Source organism: Corvus hawaiiensis, chromosome 3, assembly GCF_020740725.1.
Source record: "Corvus hawaiiensis isolate bCorHaw1 chromosome 3, bCorHaw1.pri.cur, whole genome shotgun sequence".
NCBI classification, from domain to species: Eukaryota; Metazoa; Chordata; class Aves; order Passeriformes; family Corvidae; genus Corvus; species Corvus hawaiiensis.
The window spans coordinates 107,633,756-107,648,571 of record NC_063215.1 but is presented as its reverse complement, the minus strand read 5'-3'; the positions used below and the strand labels follow the sequence as shown (position 1 = coordinate 107,648,571).

The following is a 14,816-nucleotide window of genomic DNA, read 5'->3' as shown; positions in this document are numbered from 1 at the left end:
GCATTATTTTCTTTCGACATTTTTTGTACATGATGAAACCTGTGTGGATGCTGTAAGTGTCTCGTGGTCTGCAGGTGCTCTCTGCAACCTGACACATTTTGGCAGATTCCTTGAAGTTACAGGCTTGAAGGACTTCTCACTGGCATGAGAAAGCATCCTTGGGTCCAGCTGACTCCAGAGCCCCACGGTGAGAGTCCATGGCAGCCTCCCTCTAACATTAGAAGGGTAGATGAATGTAAGGTTGGGAATAATAAGCATTTCCTTGCAGTGCAGGCTTCCACTGCAGTGCTGAGGCACTCTTGTGGCTTGCATTGTCTGCACTGGGGCTTTTCTTGTCTTGAAATACCTCAAGATGACTGCAGAAGAAACACCTCTGAGCCTAACAGTCTCTTTGGCTTTTCCAGATATAACAAAAGCTGCTCCGAGTAAAGATTCCGCCTTCTCCTGCAAACCTGTCTTTTCCTATTTTGTGAGGCTCTTCCAACATGAGCTATCTGTTTTAGTTTCTTCCTCCACTTGCCTTCTCACTTGACAAAGGCAGAGGCTGCACCCAGCACATTGTTCCTGACAAACCTGCCTTCCAGAGAACCTCTCATTTCACCATCCAGAAGTGGTGATGAAGCCCCTCTGGCAACCCCTCCTGCTGGCAGCTGATCCATGCAGCTCTGAAATACTTCTCAACTGCCCAGTTTATGCTGCTCAGTTTTAATTTTCATCTGCCTCTTCCTGACATAGGCTTTTAGGAGCTTTTACGTCCCAGTGTTTACTTTTATGATTTTGGATTCTATACTGGAGTCAAATGTGTTTTCTTTTGGCTATAGGAGAAAGAATAAAATCTGTCATCACAAGAACATCTTTCCAAGGGAGCAGTTATCTTTTATTCTTATCTGTTCCCTCTTCCACCACCCCATCCCAAAGCTGGATAATAAACTCTTATTACACACCCCTAGATGTGGTCAGCACACCATAGGCATGAGGTAACTTGAGCGTGGTAAAAGGAATGTTGTAAAAACTGTCCTCAGCTTAAACGTCACATGGTCGAAGAGTATTAAAAGTCAAACTATGCCAAGTTACTGGTTTGCTTTTGCTCCACTTCCCACATATTCATGTGCAGGTCCAGCATCTCTACAAATGTTACCTAAGTGTGGCATCTAGACTTTGCAATGCATATTTTTAAATTTTGTTGTTGTTGTTAGAAAATCAGGCTTTTCTCTCTGAGAAATGCTGTTTTGGGAATGGATGGCTGAGCCTGCTGCCTGCAGTGAGGTTGTAAACAAGGTTCATGGTGAAGGAATATGTCTTGCAACACCAATAAACGGGAGAAGACACCAATAAAAAGGTAGACAGGCTTTTAATGGCATGATCCAGAATCCCCTTTTAATAACAAATCTAATGACAACTGTGTCTGATATGAACAAGAAATGGCATAATAGTTTATTTTTTTTTGAGATGTGATCTGAAATTAAGACAAATGCCAGGTGGGTCTGTACACAGACAGGGCTTCTGTGATGCATGCCAGATTTTATGGCCAAGAAATTTGCCATGCAGTTGAACCAGACTGTGGTTCCTCAGTCGGAGTCCTACATTCTGTTTGCAGTGTGTAAACATTCTCCAGCTGCTTTCCTAAAGAATGCAAAGAAGATATGTAGAGAGATTTAGCCTTGGGATTCAGTCACATTTCCAGGCAGGCAGTACCACGGAGCGGAAGTCCTGTCTCCAGAGTGCGCCAGAGGCGAAGGAAAACATCGGTGCGCCAGGTACAACGTCTGAGTGTAGAGTCACATGCTATTGTGTTAAAAGGAGATATATAAAATTATCTGTGTTTCCAGCTCCGATTCCTGTCTGGAGAAGAAGCAGCAGGTCCCATAGCACAGCAGTCCTGCTGACACTGGTTTCACACGGGGTACCCCCACATCCTGCAGAGCTCATCCCACCCTTTGCAGGGATGGTCCCAAGCCTGTGCCATGCATTCCCAAGGAAACATCAGCTCCAGCCTCCTCCAGGGAACCTGTGCCAGAGCTCCCTGCGCTCCAGGCAGGGCAGGATGGGCCAAGCCAGAGGCAGAGCAGCCACTGAGGAGCACTGCGCTAACACCAGTCCCGCAGTATCCTCGCCAAAGCAGAGCTCTTGCCCCTGAGGCCCCTCTGGTTCAGGAGCTAAGAGCAGGAGGAGTTATTTTTTTGGTCCCTACCGGGAACCCAGCTCTGCTTTGGTAGCTCCCATCCTCCTTCAGAAGCACAGAGGGCATAGTGTTTACTTAAAATCTGCTCTCCAGCCATTTGCAGCTCCAGAAATAAAAGGGAAAATGTTCCTCCTTATGACCCAGAGCACTGGCCTGCATGGGGCATGGCCTGCTGCACAGGTTGGTGGCCAAGTCTGCCCCAGGCTCTGCAGAATCCAGGAGGGCTTCAACCCCCCAAGCAGAGAGGGACTGACCTGGAGGGAACAGACAGTGATTCTGAAGACAAGATTTACTAGAGGAGCTACATTAGGAATGAAGTGACAGGAGAGTGATGGTGTATAAATCACTGTCATTTCATGGGATTCTGGCTGTACTCGGGATCACAGCTCATCTCAGCCTGGAGGCAGAGCTAGTCCCTGACCTCACAAAGCTACCAACTCCAATGCTCATGGAGGTCTTAATGTCAGCTGGCTCTGCTGCCACTGCCAGCAGTGTCCCAGCCCCTTGGAATGCAGCACCTGCTGCTGCTGAAGAGCACAAGCACTGGAAGCTCTGCAGAGGACATCAGGAGCCAGCACAGTGAGCCACGGGCTCGCACCCAGCAGCCCAGTTACAGGCACACACCGCACGAGGAAAGGGCCTGAACAGCAGCCCAAGCTCTCTTCCTCATGTGGAGGTACAGGAGTAGCTGGCAAACAGGTGGAACCAAAGGTGCTTGCAAACTCTCAGGTGGTCCCCATGGGCTTTGGCAAACCAGCCTAACACTGCTGGAGCATGGGCATGTTTCAGTTCAGCCAGAAGAAACTCATTTGATATCGAACTCATTATGTCCACAATGGGACTTTTACTGTGTTCACAGGATTAATTTAACTGCAGGTGACCGATGTGTGGGGCAAGGCCTTATGTGGGCATTGGTGTCTGTGCACGTGGAATAGTGGTGGGATCATGCCACGGGTCGATAAACTATACAGAGAAGAAAGAAGTGTGCTGAGGGACCACTGAGCTGCTGCTGGAGCTACCCAGGCTATCAGTGATCATCTTCTTACATAGGATCTACAGTGAGAAAACACCTCTGTATTGGAAAGGAGAAATGTGAAAGATTTTCTTGCCCCAACACAACCTGCTTTGGATCAAAACATTTCACTGCCAAACTCTCAATGCTCGTGTTAGCCGGGCAGCCACATGAACAGCGATGCTCCAGATCCTGATCCGTGCCCCACAGAGCTGTGTGTCAGTCTGGCAGGTGTTGCAGGTCTGGTGGCAAGCAGGACAGCTGTCAGCCACCCAGGCTGGTGTCTTTTTGGCCCTGGCTCGTGCTCAGGCAGGTGGAGCTTCACAGCTGACATGCACTTTGGTAGAGTGGTACCCTGTTCCCCCATCCACATTCACTGCACACAGCAGTTAGCCCTGCACACATCAGAAGTCACAGATGAGACTTCTCTGAAGGTAGCAGGATCCTTTTAAACCTTTAGTCACTATATATAATGGTCACTACTTATATTGTTATAATAATATATATATATTATAATATTCTTTACTTAGAAAGGGCAAGCAAAGTCTCCTGCCTCTCACTGATTCCAAGCACAACTGACCCAGAGATATTTGCCACCGAAACACCTTCTGCACCAAGGCAAGCAGAAGTGCCTGTGCTGCCAACCAGACAAATCAGTTAAGCAGCTCCATCCGTATGTTTGAGCCTCTCCACAGTATCAGTCTGACTGGTGCCATCTGTCCTTTTTCTCCCTCTGCTCATATAATCCATTGCCACACTGGCTTAGTGCTGAGACCTGCCTTTCAGATTCCCCACTTGGCACATCCCTCCTGTATCCACGTTTCTTTGCAGGCAGCTCCTGGCCAGACAGCAACCATTGGCTCCTTTTCACCAGCCAGGGTGACATCTTCTTGGCTGGTGGGCAAGGCCCCTGCAGAGTGAGGACTCAGCACTACACCAGGCAGTCCCAAAGACTCTTGTAGTCCCAACACAGGTGAAAAAGACCTGTCTGTCCCTACCTGTGCAGATGAATGCACAGATGAAGGAACAGTGGCAGCCTGTCCCAGGAGTTCCCTCAAAATACACATGGGCACAACTCCCTACAGCTGGCCTGGACAGACCCTGCAGCAGACACTGATGGGGAAACACATAGTATCAGGCTGCTCGTAGAAACGCCCACAAACCCAAGAAAGTGCTGGGAAACCTGCTTCTCTTCCCCTGACCCCACACAGTTTTTTCATTCTTCCTAGGCATTTCATCTGCTCTGGTCAGCTCCCTCTTCTTCTCGATCTTCTCTTTGCAGTGAAGCAAGGACACAGCCACACACCCCCAGCAGTGTTCGAGCAGTCCTGTGTGTCCTCAAGGCTTGACAGAGCTTGCACATGACTCATAGCAGACAACAGCAGGGTCTTGCCTCTCCCACTTTTCTGGGATGTGACAGCCCACCATGTCCTGTGATGCCAGACTAGATCCTCTGGCGTTCCTCAACCACCTAACTTCTCCCTAACATCACAGGCCTCATTCCCTCTTGTCCTCAGACATGACCTCCCCTGTTTGCTCCAACTATGGCAGGTGCCTTTCCAACCTTCCTACAGGGCAGCAGAAGAAGAGAGGACCCAGAGGGGCTGTTGACCCTTCTGAGGGATTGTTTTCTCAGTAACACTAGCAGAGAGCACCCCTGCTGCCAGAAAATGCATCAAGAGACACACACGAGGAATGTGAAATTCTGTGTGTGCTGCTCCCCAGGATGGGAGCACCTCCATCCCAGAGGACATGACCCGGGAGCACCATGCTGTTGACACACTCTCCTGCTGCTCTCCATGCCAGGGACAGCCGGGAAGCAGGGCTGTGCAGGGGCAGGGAGTCTGGTAGCACAACCACGAGGAGAGATGACTCATGCTGGTCTCCCTCCGATCTCTGTGGACCCAGCTGCACCCTCAGTCCAGCCCTGTCAAACAACACTGTGAACAGAACAGCTGTATTTTCCACACTGGCCATCTTTCCCTGGCTTTCTGGAACCTGTGGGACCTGTCAGGTGGCTCTCCAGTATCTACCAGCTTTGGCATGTGGGTGGTACCAGGAACCTACTGCACCACAGAGATGATACCTTGGTGTCACCAGCATCCTGCCTGCTTCTTGTGGTTGGGTCATGGCAGAAAGACCTCTTAGAAGACAGCTTGGTTTCACAGAAACCTTTTAATAAGAAAAAGTCCCCACAGTCCCATGAAAGATTTCACTGGATGGTTGCTTCACAATTAAAAGCCTGCCCAATTTCTTCATCTGCTGTTCTCAGCTGCTCTGTCTTCCCAGCTTTCATGTGCCAGATGAAGACCACAGAACCACAGAATGGCTTGGGTTGGAAGGGACGTTAAAGATCATCCAGTTTTAGCCCCCCTGCCATGGGCAGGGACACCTTCCACTAGACCAGGAAGCTCAGGGCCCTGTCCAACCCGGCCTTGTCTCTGCCCTGGAGCTTCCTTCCTGACATAGGGCCACACAAAACTGTCCTTTAAACTTTTTCCTGAATAAGTACACTGATTGTGCTTTATTGGCTTCCCATGATGAGGCAGGTTTGCTAACCCTGTTAATAGTCCTGTAGTCCTTTTTCCAAGCTCTTTCAATGTAATTTTTGGCATGTGCATCTAAGACCTGGATAGAGCAGCTGGTAAAGGCTTCACAACCAAGTCTTATCATCTGAGCACTCTAAAATTAGTAGCCCTCCAATAAACTAAGAGGAGTCCCATTATGATTTATATTTCTGGAAAGAATCTGTCTTTGGGTTTAATCTGTTTTCTAGTTTCTAAACCTGCAGCACATACTTAGGTTCTAGTCTGACCCACACTTCAAACTCACAGAAAGTTATATTGCCACCAGAAGAAGTCATCACACTCTCTATCCTCTCCTTTTCCTGCAAATGGTGAACCAGAGTGATGAAATGAACCAGATGAAAACCAAACTGGCGAATCAGAGTGGTTCGTGTTGTGCTGGATCAGCATTTCCAGCCACTTTCTCCAACAGCTGCTGCAGTGTGAATGTGGTGGAACTGTGCAATGAAGCAGATGGAACTTGGAGGGATGTTGCTTTTGATGGCAACACTAGCTCAGTCCATCAGACCACAGCTGAGTTCCCTCTGAGTTCCCAGTGCTGCTCTGCAAAGATGAGGGCATGTTTTCAGGCTAGGCTGTGCTGCTTACTCGACCAGGGTGAACCACATCAATGGAAAACACTTTAAGCTAGGTGAAATAAATTCTTAGTGCTGGCAACACTGAGACTGTCATATAAAGAGGTAATTCCTTCCTCCTGTTTCTACACACTTCCCTGTTCAGGTGTGCAAGGAGTACCCTCTTCTCCCAGCCACCCTGTCACAGCTCTCATACTCCTTTCCAGGACTCCTGTAGATATGAACAACTTCAGGATTCCTTGAACTCGATGGCCATCAGTGTGACTGTTTGCATTCATATTCAAACAAATCAAGGTTATTACTGTTCAGATTCTGCTGTCAAGCTTTGTTGCCTGCAAACAGTAAATATTTGCAGGTAGTTGCAACTGCAGGAATGGGTGTACAGAGCAGCTGAGTTTTTGTTCTGCCTCATGCAAAGCCTCTTTTAGGCATGACAGTGGTTTGAAGCGCAAAGTATTTGGGTCTGGAGTGTATTCTCCTGTGAGGTGTGGGGAAAATTTTGCCTACTTCAAGATCTCATCAAGATTAGACAGGTATCAGTCCTTGCTCTCACTTTTAAGCCTTCCTAATTAGTCTGGGGGCTAAACAGCTGGTTGATTTAGCTCTAGCTGAGTGCTAAGCTTCTGCTCAGATAATATTACTTGAAGAGCACAGCCCTTGCTTTTATGTTCACATTGTCTGTCCTCAACGTGTGGCAGAGGTGAGCACCAAGGAAAAGACATAAACCCCACCTCTGCCACTCAGCCCACTGTCCCCTCAGAGAGAAATGCACAAGGTACCCATGGCATGGCAGCAAACCTCTCACTGCAAAGCAGCAGGTTTTGGGTATACTACAGGATAATAATTTCCCACCCTGCCATGTAGGGGAACATTAAACCACAGTGTCAAAATTCACAAACACCAAGAGCGTGACAATAAAACACAAGGAATTCAGGTGCAAGGGGCACCCAGGCTAAAGGCATCCAGTGACTATTCACATCTTCACAATGGAGCTGTGTTTGGTGGACTGTAGGTCTGTGGCACCAATCACACTCAGGCTGAGAGGACCCACCCTTGCTGGGAGATGTGGTGTCCACAGATCAGTTTGGTATTTGTGACAGAAGTGGCTGTACTGTGCTCCCTTCTACATTAAGTAGCAAGAGCTCTTGATTTCCCAGCAAGCTGCCAACACATCCCTACTTCCATGTAAGTACCCACCACGCAGGCACCTGCTGAAACAGCAGCAGTGTCTGAACAGCAATGCTAGACAGCCCCCTCTGTGGGACATACCAGAGCAGGTAGGAGCATCCAGCAAGACCTGCCTGACTCCTAATTCCCACCCGTAGAGACATCTCTGGAAAGAAGAGCCCTCTTCTCCTTGTCCCTTCTCTTATCTCAGCACACAAGGATGCATCCATCCTTCTTGAACAAGCTAGTGGCAATCCCTTGCTCACACAGGTGGTGGGAGGTGAGCCAACACTCGGTGATGGTGGTGACCAAGGCTGGTGTTTTCCCAGCAAGGAGAACGGAGGCAGCTGCCTGAAGGACAGGAGCCTCCCTCTTTAGCAAGCCTTGCTCTCATCACCTCTGCTCCTCTTTCCACAGCTGGACTCGGTGTTGAGGACTGGTATTGCTAACAGAGAGGGGAATCCCTGGGGAGGGAGGCAGGTCAGGCACTGGGCAGGCTGCCTGGGTCACGGATTGGTGCTGTGCGTTAGCAAGCGTGAGCTGCGGGCTGGGTGTCTCCCTTGAAAAGGCTCCGTGGCTCAGAGGCTGCCAGGCCCGTGGGAGCTGATTGCGGTGTGGGGTGAGAGTGAGTGAAGCATTCAAGTACAGCTACTGCTATACACTCGTGGGTCCAGCATGGAAGGCTGTGCTGCAGCATCTCAAGTGTATACTATATGCAGAAGTTACCCAGTCTGTTGGGCTCGCAGAAGAAGGTCATTATCTGGCAGCTGCCTTACTTTCCAGGGACACCTGCTTTCCTTTGGTTGCTGGACTTTGAGTCTGGGTTTTTCCTCTTTGTCGTTTTTTGGCCACGCCAGGAGATGGCAGGGAATCTCCTGTAGGCCCCGGGGCCTGAGCTGAGGGCTGAGGTCGGGGGGAAAGAGGAACTCTCTGAGGAGCAGTCCCTGGTTTATGCTGTCGGCAGGGAGAAGGACTTTCCCTCCGAGGCAGCAGCTGGCTTCTGGGGGAAGTACTGGGGTTCCTGGAAGGAAGGACAGGGCTCCGAGGGGATGCACCGCTGGACCTCTGCGAGCTGCTCCGCGGAGGAAGAGAAGTGGAACTTGGTGATGAAGGAAGCCGACTTTGTACCTGTGTTGTTCGGCCCTCGTATGGGACACTTCCAGCTGGTCTCTGTGTCTGAAGCCTGTAGGGGAAGAAAAGAGGGAGGATGAAGGGGAGTTTTGCAAGGGGCTTTTGGACTCCTGGCAGGATTGGCGTGAGTGCTGCCAGGCAGTTACAAGGAGTCTCCAGCACCAGGATAGCAGAACCTATGCTGTGAACCAGATGGGGCACTGGTTTTAACACCATCCTGTAATTCAATGCAGTTAACTGGTAAGTGTTTGCCCTGGTTCTCCAACACCCTCTGAGTCAATATGCAGGCAGGTATCTGGGACTCTTCTTAACATGCAGAATGGATGCAGCAACCTCTTCCAAGGCAGGAGATACAATTTGGGAATGTGGGCATGAGTTGGATTGCACCAGTTGGCCTCTGATGGTAACTGTGATGGGAGATAAACCAACTGAGGCAATCCCAGCTGGCAGTCGTGCTGCCCTTGCAGCTCTAATTGCAATAGTCAGGCCAGGTCCCCCTGCCGAGTCCTGGCTGTGCTGCAAAACTGGGAGCTCAACACTGGGGGCATCTGCTACTATCAGACCAAGTGAAAGGGCCTGTAAAAGGAAAGGTCTCAAAGCCAGGGCAAGCGAAGAGAGGCTTCAAAAAAAGAAGACAGAGAGGTGAGTATTTCACACACCTGCGAGCTGAAATGACTGTAGGAAACAAGGATGGACTATGCATTCAAGCTGAGTACAGGATGAAGTCATGGGAGGTGAGCAAAGGCCTGGCTGTGTCTCCTCAATAAACCCAGCTCTTTGCATTTCTCATCATTTTGGTCTTACCTGCAGGCAGCAGCTGCATCCTGCGGGGAGCCACACAGCCCTGCCATTGCAGTGGCCACGGAGCTCTCTGACCTCGCCACCTCCAGTGGCGTTTTCACCGGCACGATGGGACGAGGGATTCTGCTCCTTGTGCTTATGGCTCTCTCTTCTCTCCCCAGCAGTGCAACCTTTTTCTCTCCCTTCCGTGGGATGGAGTCGTCAGAGTCGTGGGTGTCCTCCTCAGAACCGGTGGCTGATAGGGTTTCGGAGGCTCGCCGCCGCTCGTCGCTGGAGGAGGCTGAGGAGGAGGCACCTGAGGCCAGCCGGAGGAGGCGGTTCTGTCTCTTCTCCATCACCAGGCGAGCCAGGTCGGGTTGCTTTGCCCTCTTATAAAGCCTTTCTTTGGCTGAGAGTGAAGTTGAAAGGTCTGAGCCAGTGTCCTCCTCAGAGAACAAAATGGGTATCCGACTTCTATACCTGGAGCCCAGCGGCCTCCTGGGGCCCTGCTGCGGCGTCTCAAGGAGGGTCTCTGCTCGCTTCAGGTGTTCTGTCGCTGATGCCGCCTTCTCGAGACCGGGCTCCCTTGTAGCCACCTTCTCAGGCTCTTCCAAATCCAGCGAGAGCGCTGCCTTGCCGGAGAGCTCCGGCTTGTCCTCAGGAAGTTTTGGCACGCCGTTGGGAAGGGCCGGCTGCTCCCCCACAGTCTCTGAGGTGGTCTCGACGTGATTGGCCGAAAGCGCGCAGCTCTCCGTCTCTGCCCCTTCCAGCCCGGAATGGATGCTTCCATTCTCCACCAGCACCAGGTTGTCCTCCAGCTCCTCCTCGATGATGACCTCCTCGAACTGCCCCAGGGGGCAGTACTCCTCGTGCCGCATCAGCTGCCCGCTGGAAGACATCACGTTTAGGTGGGTCTTCTCAGCAATGTGAACAAATGTGCGCTCAACTTTGGTAAACGGGGAGGAAGCTGTAGCCACTGCCATGGGAGGCTTTGGTTCAGATTTAAGGACTGAGGACAGGGTCCCTGGCTCAGACACATCCAACTGGCTCCCCATGGGCTGTGGCCGCTCGCTCTGAGGTGTCAGTGCAGCGAGAGTGCCCAGATCAACTTCTGGAGGTAAGTCTGTGGCCACTGGAGACTTTTTCAGATCACCTGGTGAAAACAGCACTAATGTTTTTGAGCCTTCCTCCAGCTCCAGGTCCCCGTCAGCAGTGGATGCTCGACCCTTGGACCCCTTCTGGTCATCAGCCAGGAGCGTGGATGGTGCACACTCCTGGCTGCGCTCCGTGCTCTTCTGACTCAGGTCGCTGCTGGAATCACTGTGCATGTCAATCTCATTGCCTTCCTCCTCCTCCTCCCCCTCATCTTGCTCATCTTCCTCCTCCTCGTAGTCTTCCTCATCTTCTTCCTCCTCCTCCTCCTCTTTTCCATTCATTTCCAGATAAGGTTCCAGAGGTTTGCAAGGAGCAGTCAAGACAATGTTTGAGAAATCAACTTTCTTTATCCGCTGGGATAACTTAGGCTTTTCCCAGTAGTTGCACATATCTTTTCTGAAGTCTTGGTAAGGCAAACTTAAAGGGACTGCCTTGGGCAGGCCATTCATTTCAAATGACTTCAGCATGTATGCCTGCAGGAAGACAAATGTGACATAAGAAGAGGGTGAGTTAGCATTCAGACACAGCATTGGCACAGAAGACATCAGGATCAACAGCAGCAGGAAGAATCCACGGAAAGCATCTAGTCCATCACACTTCCAAAATACATGCCTGAGCATCACTCCATCATCTGATTCATACAAACCTTAGGAAGGAGAGATTCACAGATACTTATGAATGAAGGAAAAAAAACGTGCCAAAGAAGTTCCTTTGTTAGCCGTCTTTAACCCAGACCTAAAAGAACCATTTTCAAGTAATTCCTCAGGATTTTTTCACATTTCCCAATCTTCTTCATATGTATTTATTTCAGTATTTATATATTTACACAGTTACTCCTTCCTTACTGGAACCACTTAGCAACTCTCTTTCATGCCCAGTGAACTCAAGGGGCACCTCTGGGCTAGATAAATTTCCTGATCACTTTCCATTACCACCCACCACTGTCCCTGGGGCAGTAACACTTGGAGCGCTTCTGTGTTCTCCTGGTGCATCATCCATCCCCCCTTCTGCCCCCACATCCCTTTAGCAACTCCTCATTCTGTCTCCTACAGGCTTCTGCTTCCACTAAAATCATCATCAAGTCATGAAAGATGGGACATAAAGTGTCATAACCAGACCCTGGGGTATCCAACCAGGAGAAGTGAAGGGCAGACAGGACAGGTGGTCGGGGCACTGTTTCTCCAGCAGCAGCCTGTGGCAGTAGCAGGCTGTGAAATGATTGCAAATGATCCTACAGAAAACCAGCAGCTCACATGCACACACTTGACCAAACAAGGCCAAAATAAATAGGAAATGCCTGTCAAGCATGGCCTGATTAACAATCAGTTGCAAATGAAAATCACATCAGTGGCACTCTGCAGAATGGATTTAAAACCAAATCATTTATAGCAAGCTTCTATTAGGGCTTGCAAACTGTAACCTCTCCGTAAACTCAACCAGTCAATAATGCATCACATGTTACCCTTGGAAAGTCCTAATCATGAACAGCAGGGCTCCAAACATCTGCATTTTCCAGAGGCATTTGACAGTGCCAGAGGATATTTAGGCTACACAACTAAATGTGCACGCACTTAACCACGTGAGCTCCAGAGCTGCCAACAGCTACCACATTCACCTGGCCATGGGAATGCATCTGTTTGTCTCTACTGGGGAGAAAAAGCCCTCAGTGGCTTTTCAGTCCAATGGCAAAATTAAAAATTGCGGTGAAAATCTGCATGTGCTGAGCCTGAAAAATGTAATATTTTTATGCTCCTGTACAACAGAGATATTTCAAATAGGTTGGTGGGCAGCAGCAAGCTGTTCTGCGTGGTGGTGAGTCGTTATCCAGTTAATATTTCTTTTTATGTCTTATAAATTAAAACACAGGCTGGTTTTGGCAATAGCTCTGGAATCTGAAGCTGCTTCTATTCTTTCATTAAAGAGAAGCCTGGCCCTGAAGATGGCCCTGTATTAGCCTGGTTTGGGTTTCCACTGATCCACTCTACCTTTTGTATCAGGATGGCAGGCGTGGAACATGGACTAGTAAGAGGTGCTTATCACCCTTTGCAAAGGAAATTACCCACTTGGCTTCCTCCCTCAGGCATTTCTTGGAAATAAGTCCATTCAACAGCGTAGGACTGGATTAGGCATGTTGGCTGAGTTTGGTTTTCCCAAGAAATACCTCCACAGTGTCCTAAACAAACAGATGCACTTCCCCAGTGGGACTGGGACCCGACCAAGATCTTGCCTTGTGCTGAGTCTCCCACTGGAAAGAGTTCCAGAACACCAACAACAGTTCCTCTGCCACTCTACCTCACCTCATTTTCTACATGCTGTGTTTGATGATGTAGATGGACAATTGCTGTTTTTCTTTGCATAGTGAAATATGCACCTGTGTAGACCTTCATATCTCTTCCCAGCCCTTGGCTTGTGTCATCTCTTCTGCTTTGTGGTCAAGGCAAGCTGAATCCTGTCCTGCAGAGTGCATCCTATACAGGCCAGAGACAGGTTTCTGTGCCCTGCAGTCTGCCTCACCAGCAGCCCTGTCTCCAGTAAACCCTCTTTCCTCAATAGCTTTTCCCTTGCAAGACATTGAAAGGTTTTCTGAGATGAGGTTGCACTAAGCAATATTGTATGACACGGAGATGGACCGCAGGATGTTGCTGTAAGGAAAATAGTAGTTCTTTATTTCTTTATTTCTTGGGCTCTGGTACCCCTTTGCTACCAGTGAGTCACGCTGTAGATAACTTTCTAACCCCCACATACTTCCACTCCTACAAATTCCTTGCAGTATTTAGTAAATGGACTGCCTTTCTGTCTGTCATTTCAATTTCTCCACGTATTTTCTACTTCCCTGTATGGACACTGCACCCTAAGCACAACAGTGACTGCTTTACTTCTACCTACCTTTGGGAGACTTGGACTGCTTAACCTGCTGCATGCAGTACCCCAAAACTACCAGAACACATTCCTTAAAGCAGCCCAAGACAGTCACTGCTTTGCCACTGTAAATGCACCATGGAGAAAGTCCAAATATCCAACTACAGGAAATTCTGCTGAACAAGGTGTTCCCAGTTTGAACCCCTCACTAGAGAAACTTGGGTCCTGTCTTGACAGTCATTATGTGTCTTTTGTACTACATCACACTCAGCTGCTCTAGGACTATTCCCCAAAGGCCAGAGAAGAACTTTTCTGTTCTGCTGTACTAATAGGGAGGAACTGAGGGAAGATGTCAGAAGATCAGAAGTGGAGAGGCTTAGCCTGTATCTTAAAACTGTAGAATAGAAAAGGTATAAGGAATCTCTGGAGGTCTCTGCTCCAACCACTCCTCAAAGCAGGACTAACTTAGAGCTGGCTGTGCTGGGCCATGTCCAGCTGAGTTTTAAGTATCTCCAAGGATGGAAATCCCACAACCTCTTTGGGGCCCTCTCATAGAGTTTGAAGCATGGTGAAAGAAGTGGGGGCTTGAGGATCTAATTCCTATAGCTAACTTTCCTTTCATGCAACTTTTATCCATAACATCTCATCCTTTCACTGTGCACCTCTGAGAAGAGTATGGCCTCTCCCTCCATCAGGCAGTTCAAGGAATAAATAAGGTGCTACACCAATCCTCTTTTAAAGGCAGAACAAACCCAGCTGTCCAAACCTCTCATGTCAGGTGTTTCTAGTTCCTGGTCATCTTGGCAGCCCTCTGTCAGGTTCACTCTGCTGTGAGCAGGAACTATGCCATGAGCTAAGGCAGCCACATTTTCCTGCCTCAGATCTCCACTCCTGACTCTCTCTCGACTTGTTGGTCACTTGTCCAGGAATGCCTGTGGCATTACATGTGTCTGAGCATGTGCTCCCCACAAAGTCTGCAAGTTTCACCTCTTTAACACTCTGTCTCTTAATAAAACCTGTCTTAGATCATTAACTAAGGTCAAACAGCTTGTGGGTGCTGTCCAAACAAACACTTTAGGACTTTACCTACTCTATGGTCAAACCTGGAAACTCCCAGATGGAACTCTGCGGAGTTTCACGACAGAAGGCAACAGGGTTACCAGAGATAGAAATAAAATCTGAAAGAATGTGGGACAGTTCAGGGTCTGCAAAACTTATCAACCCATTAGAAACATCAATACCACTGCCCTCTTCCAAGTCCATTAATGTCAAGGAGTGGCCCCCTACCAACAGCAGCACTCATGAGGACTGGTGATGAAAGATTTGGAAAAAAGAGGCATCACTTGCCTTATAATTCACCAGTGTGGCCA

General features: G+C 49.2%; 1 protein-coding gene across 3 annotated transcripts in view; it reads right to left on the bottom strand.

Annotated features, from left to right (window-relative positions):
- Nucleotides 1-1,334: 1,334 nt before the first annotated feature.
- TTBK1 (tau tubulin kinase 1) overlaps nt 1,335-14,816 on the bottom strand; it is a 109,060-nt gene continuing 95,578 nt past the window's right edge. For all 3 annotated transcript variants that reach the window (XM_048299205.1, XM_048299204.1, XM_048299206.1), the window contains 2 exons: nt 9,457-11,060; nt 1,335-8,704 (listed from right to left, as the gene is read on the bottom strand). In XM_048299205.1, the coding sequence (XP_048155162.1) occupies nt 8,278-8,704; nt 9,457-11,060 (2,031 nt within the window). In that variant the 3' untranslated portion in view covers nt 1,335-8,277. The remainder of the gene's footprint in view (nt 8,705-9,456; nt 11,061-14,816) is intronic.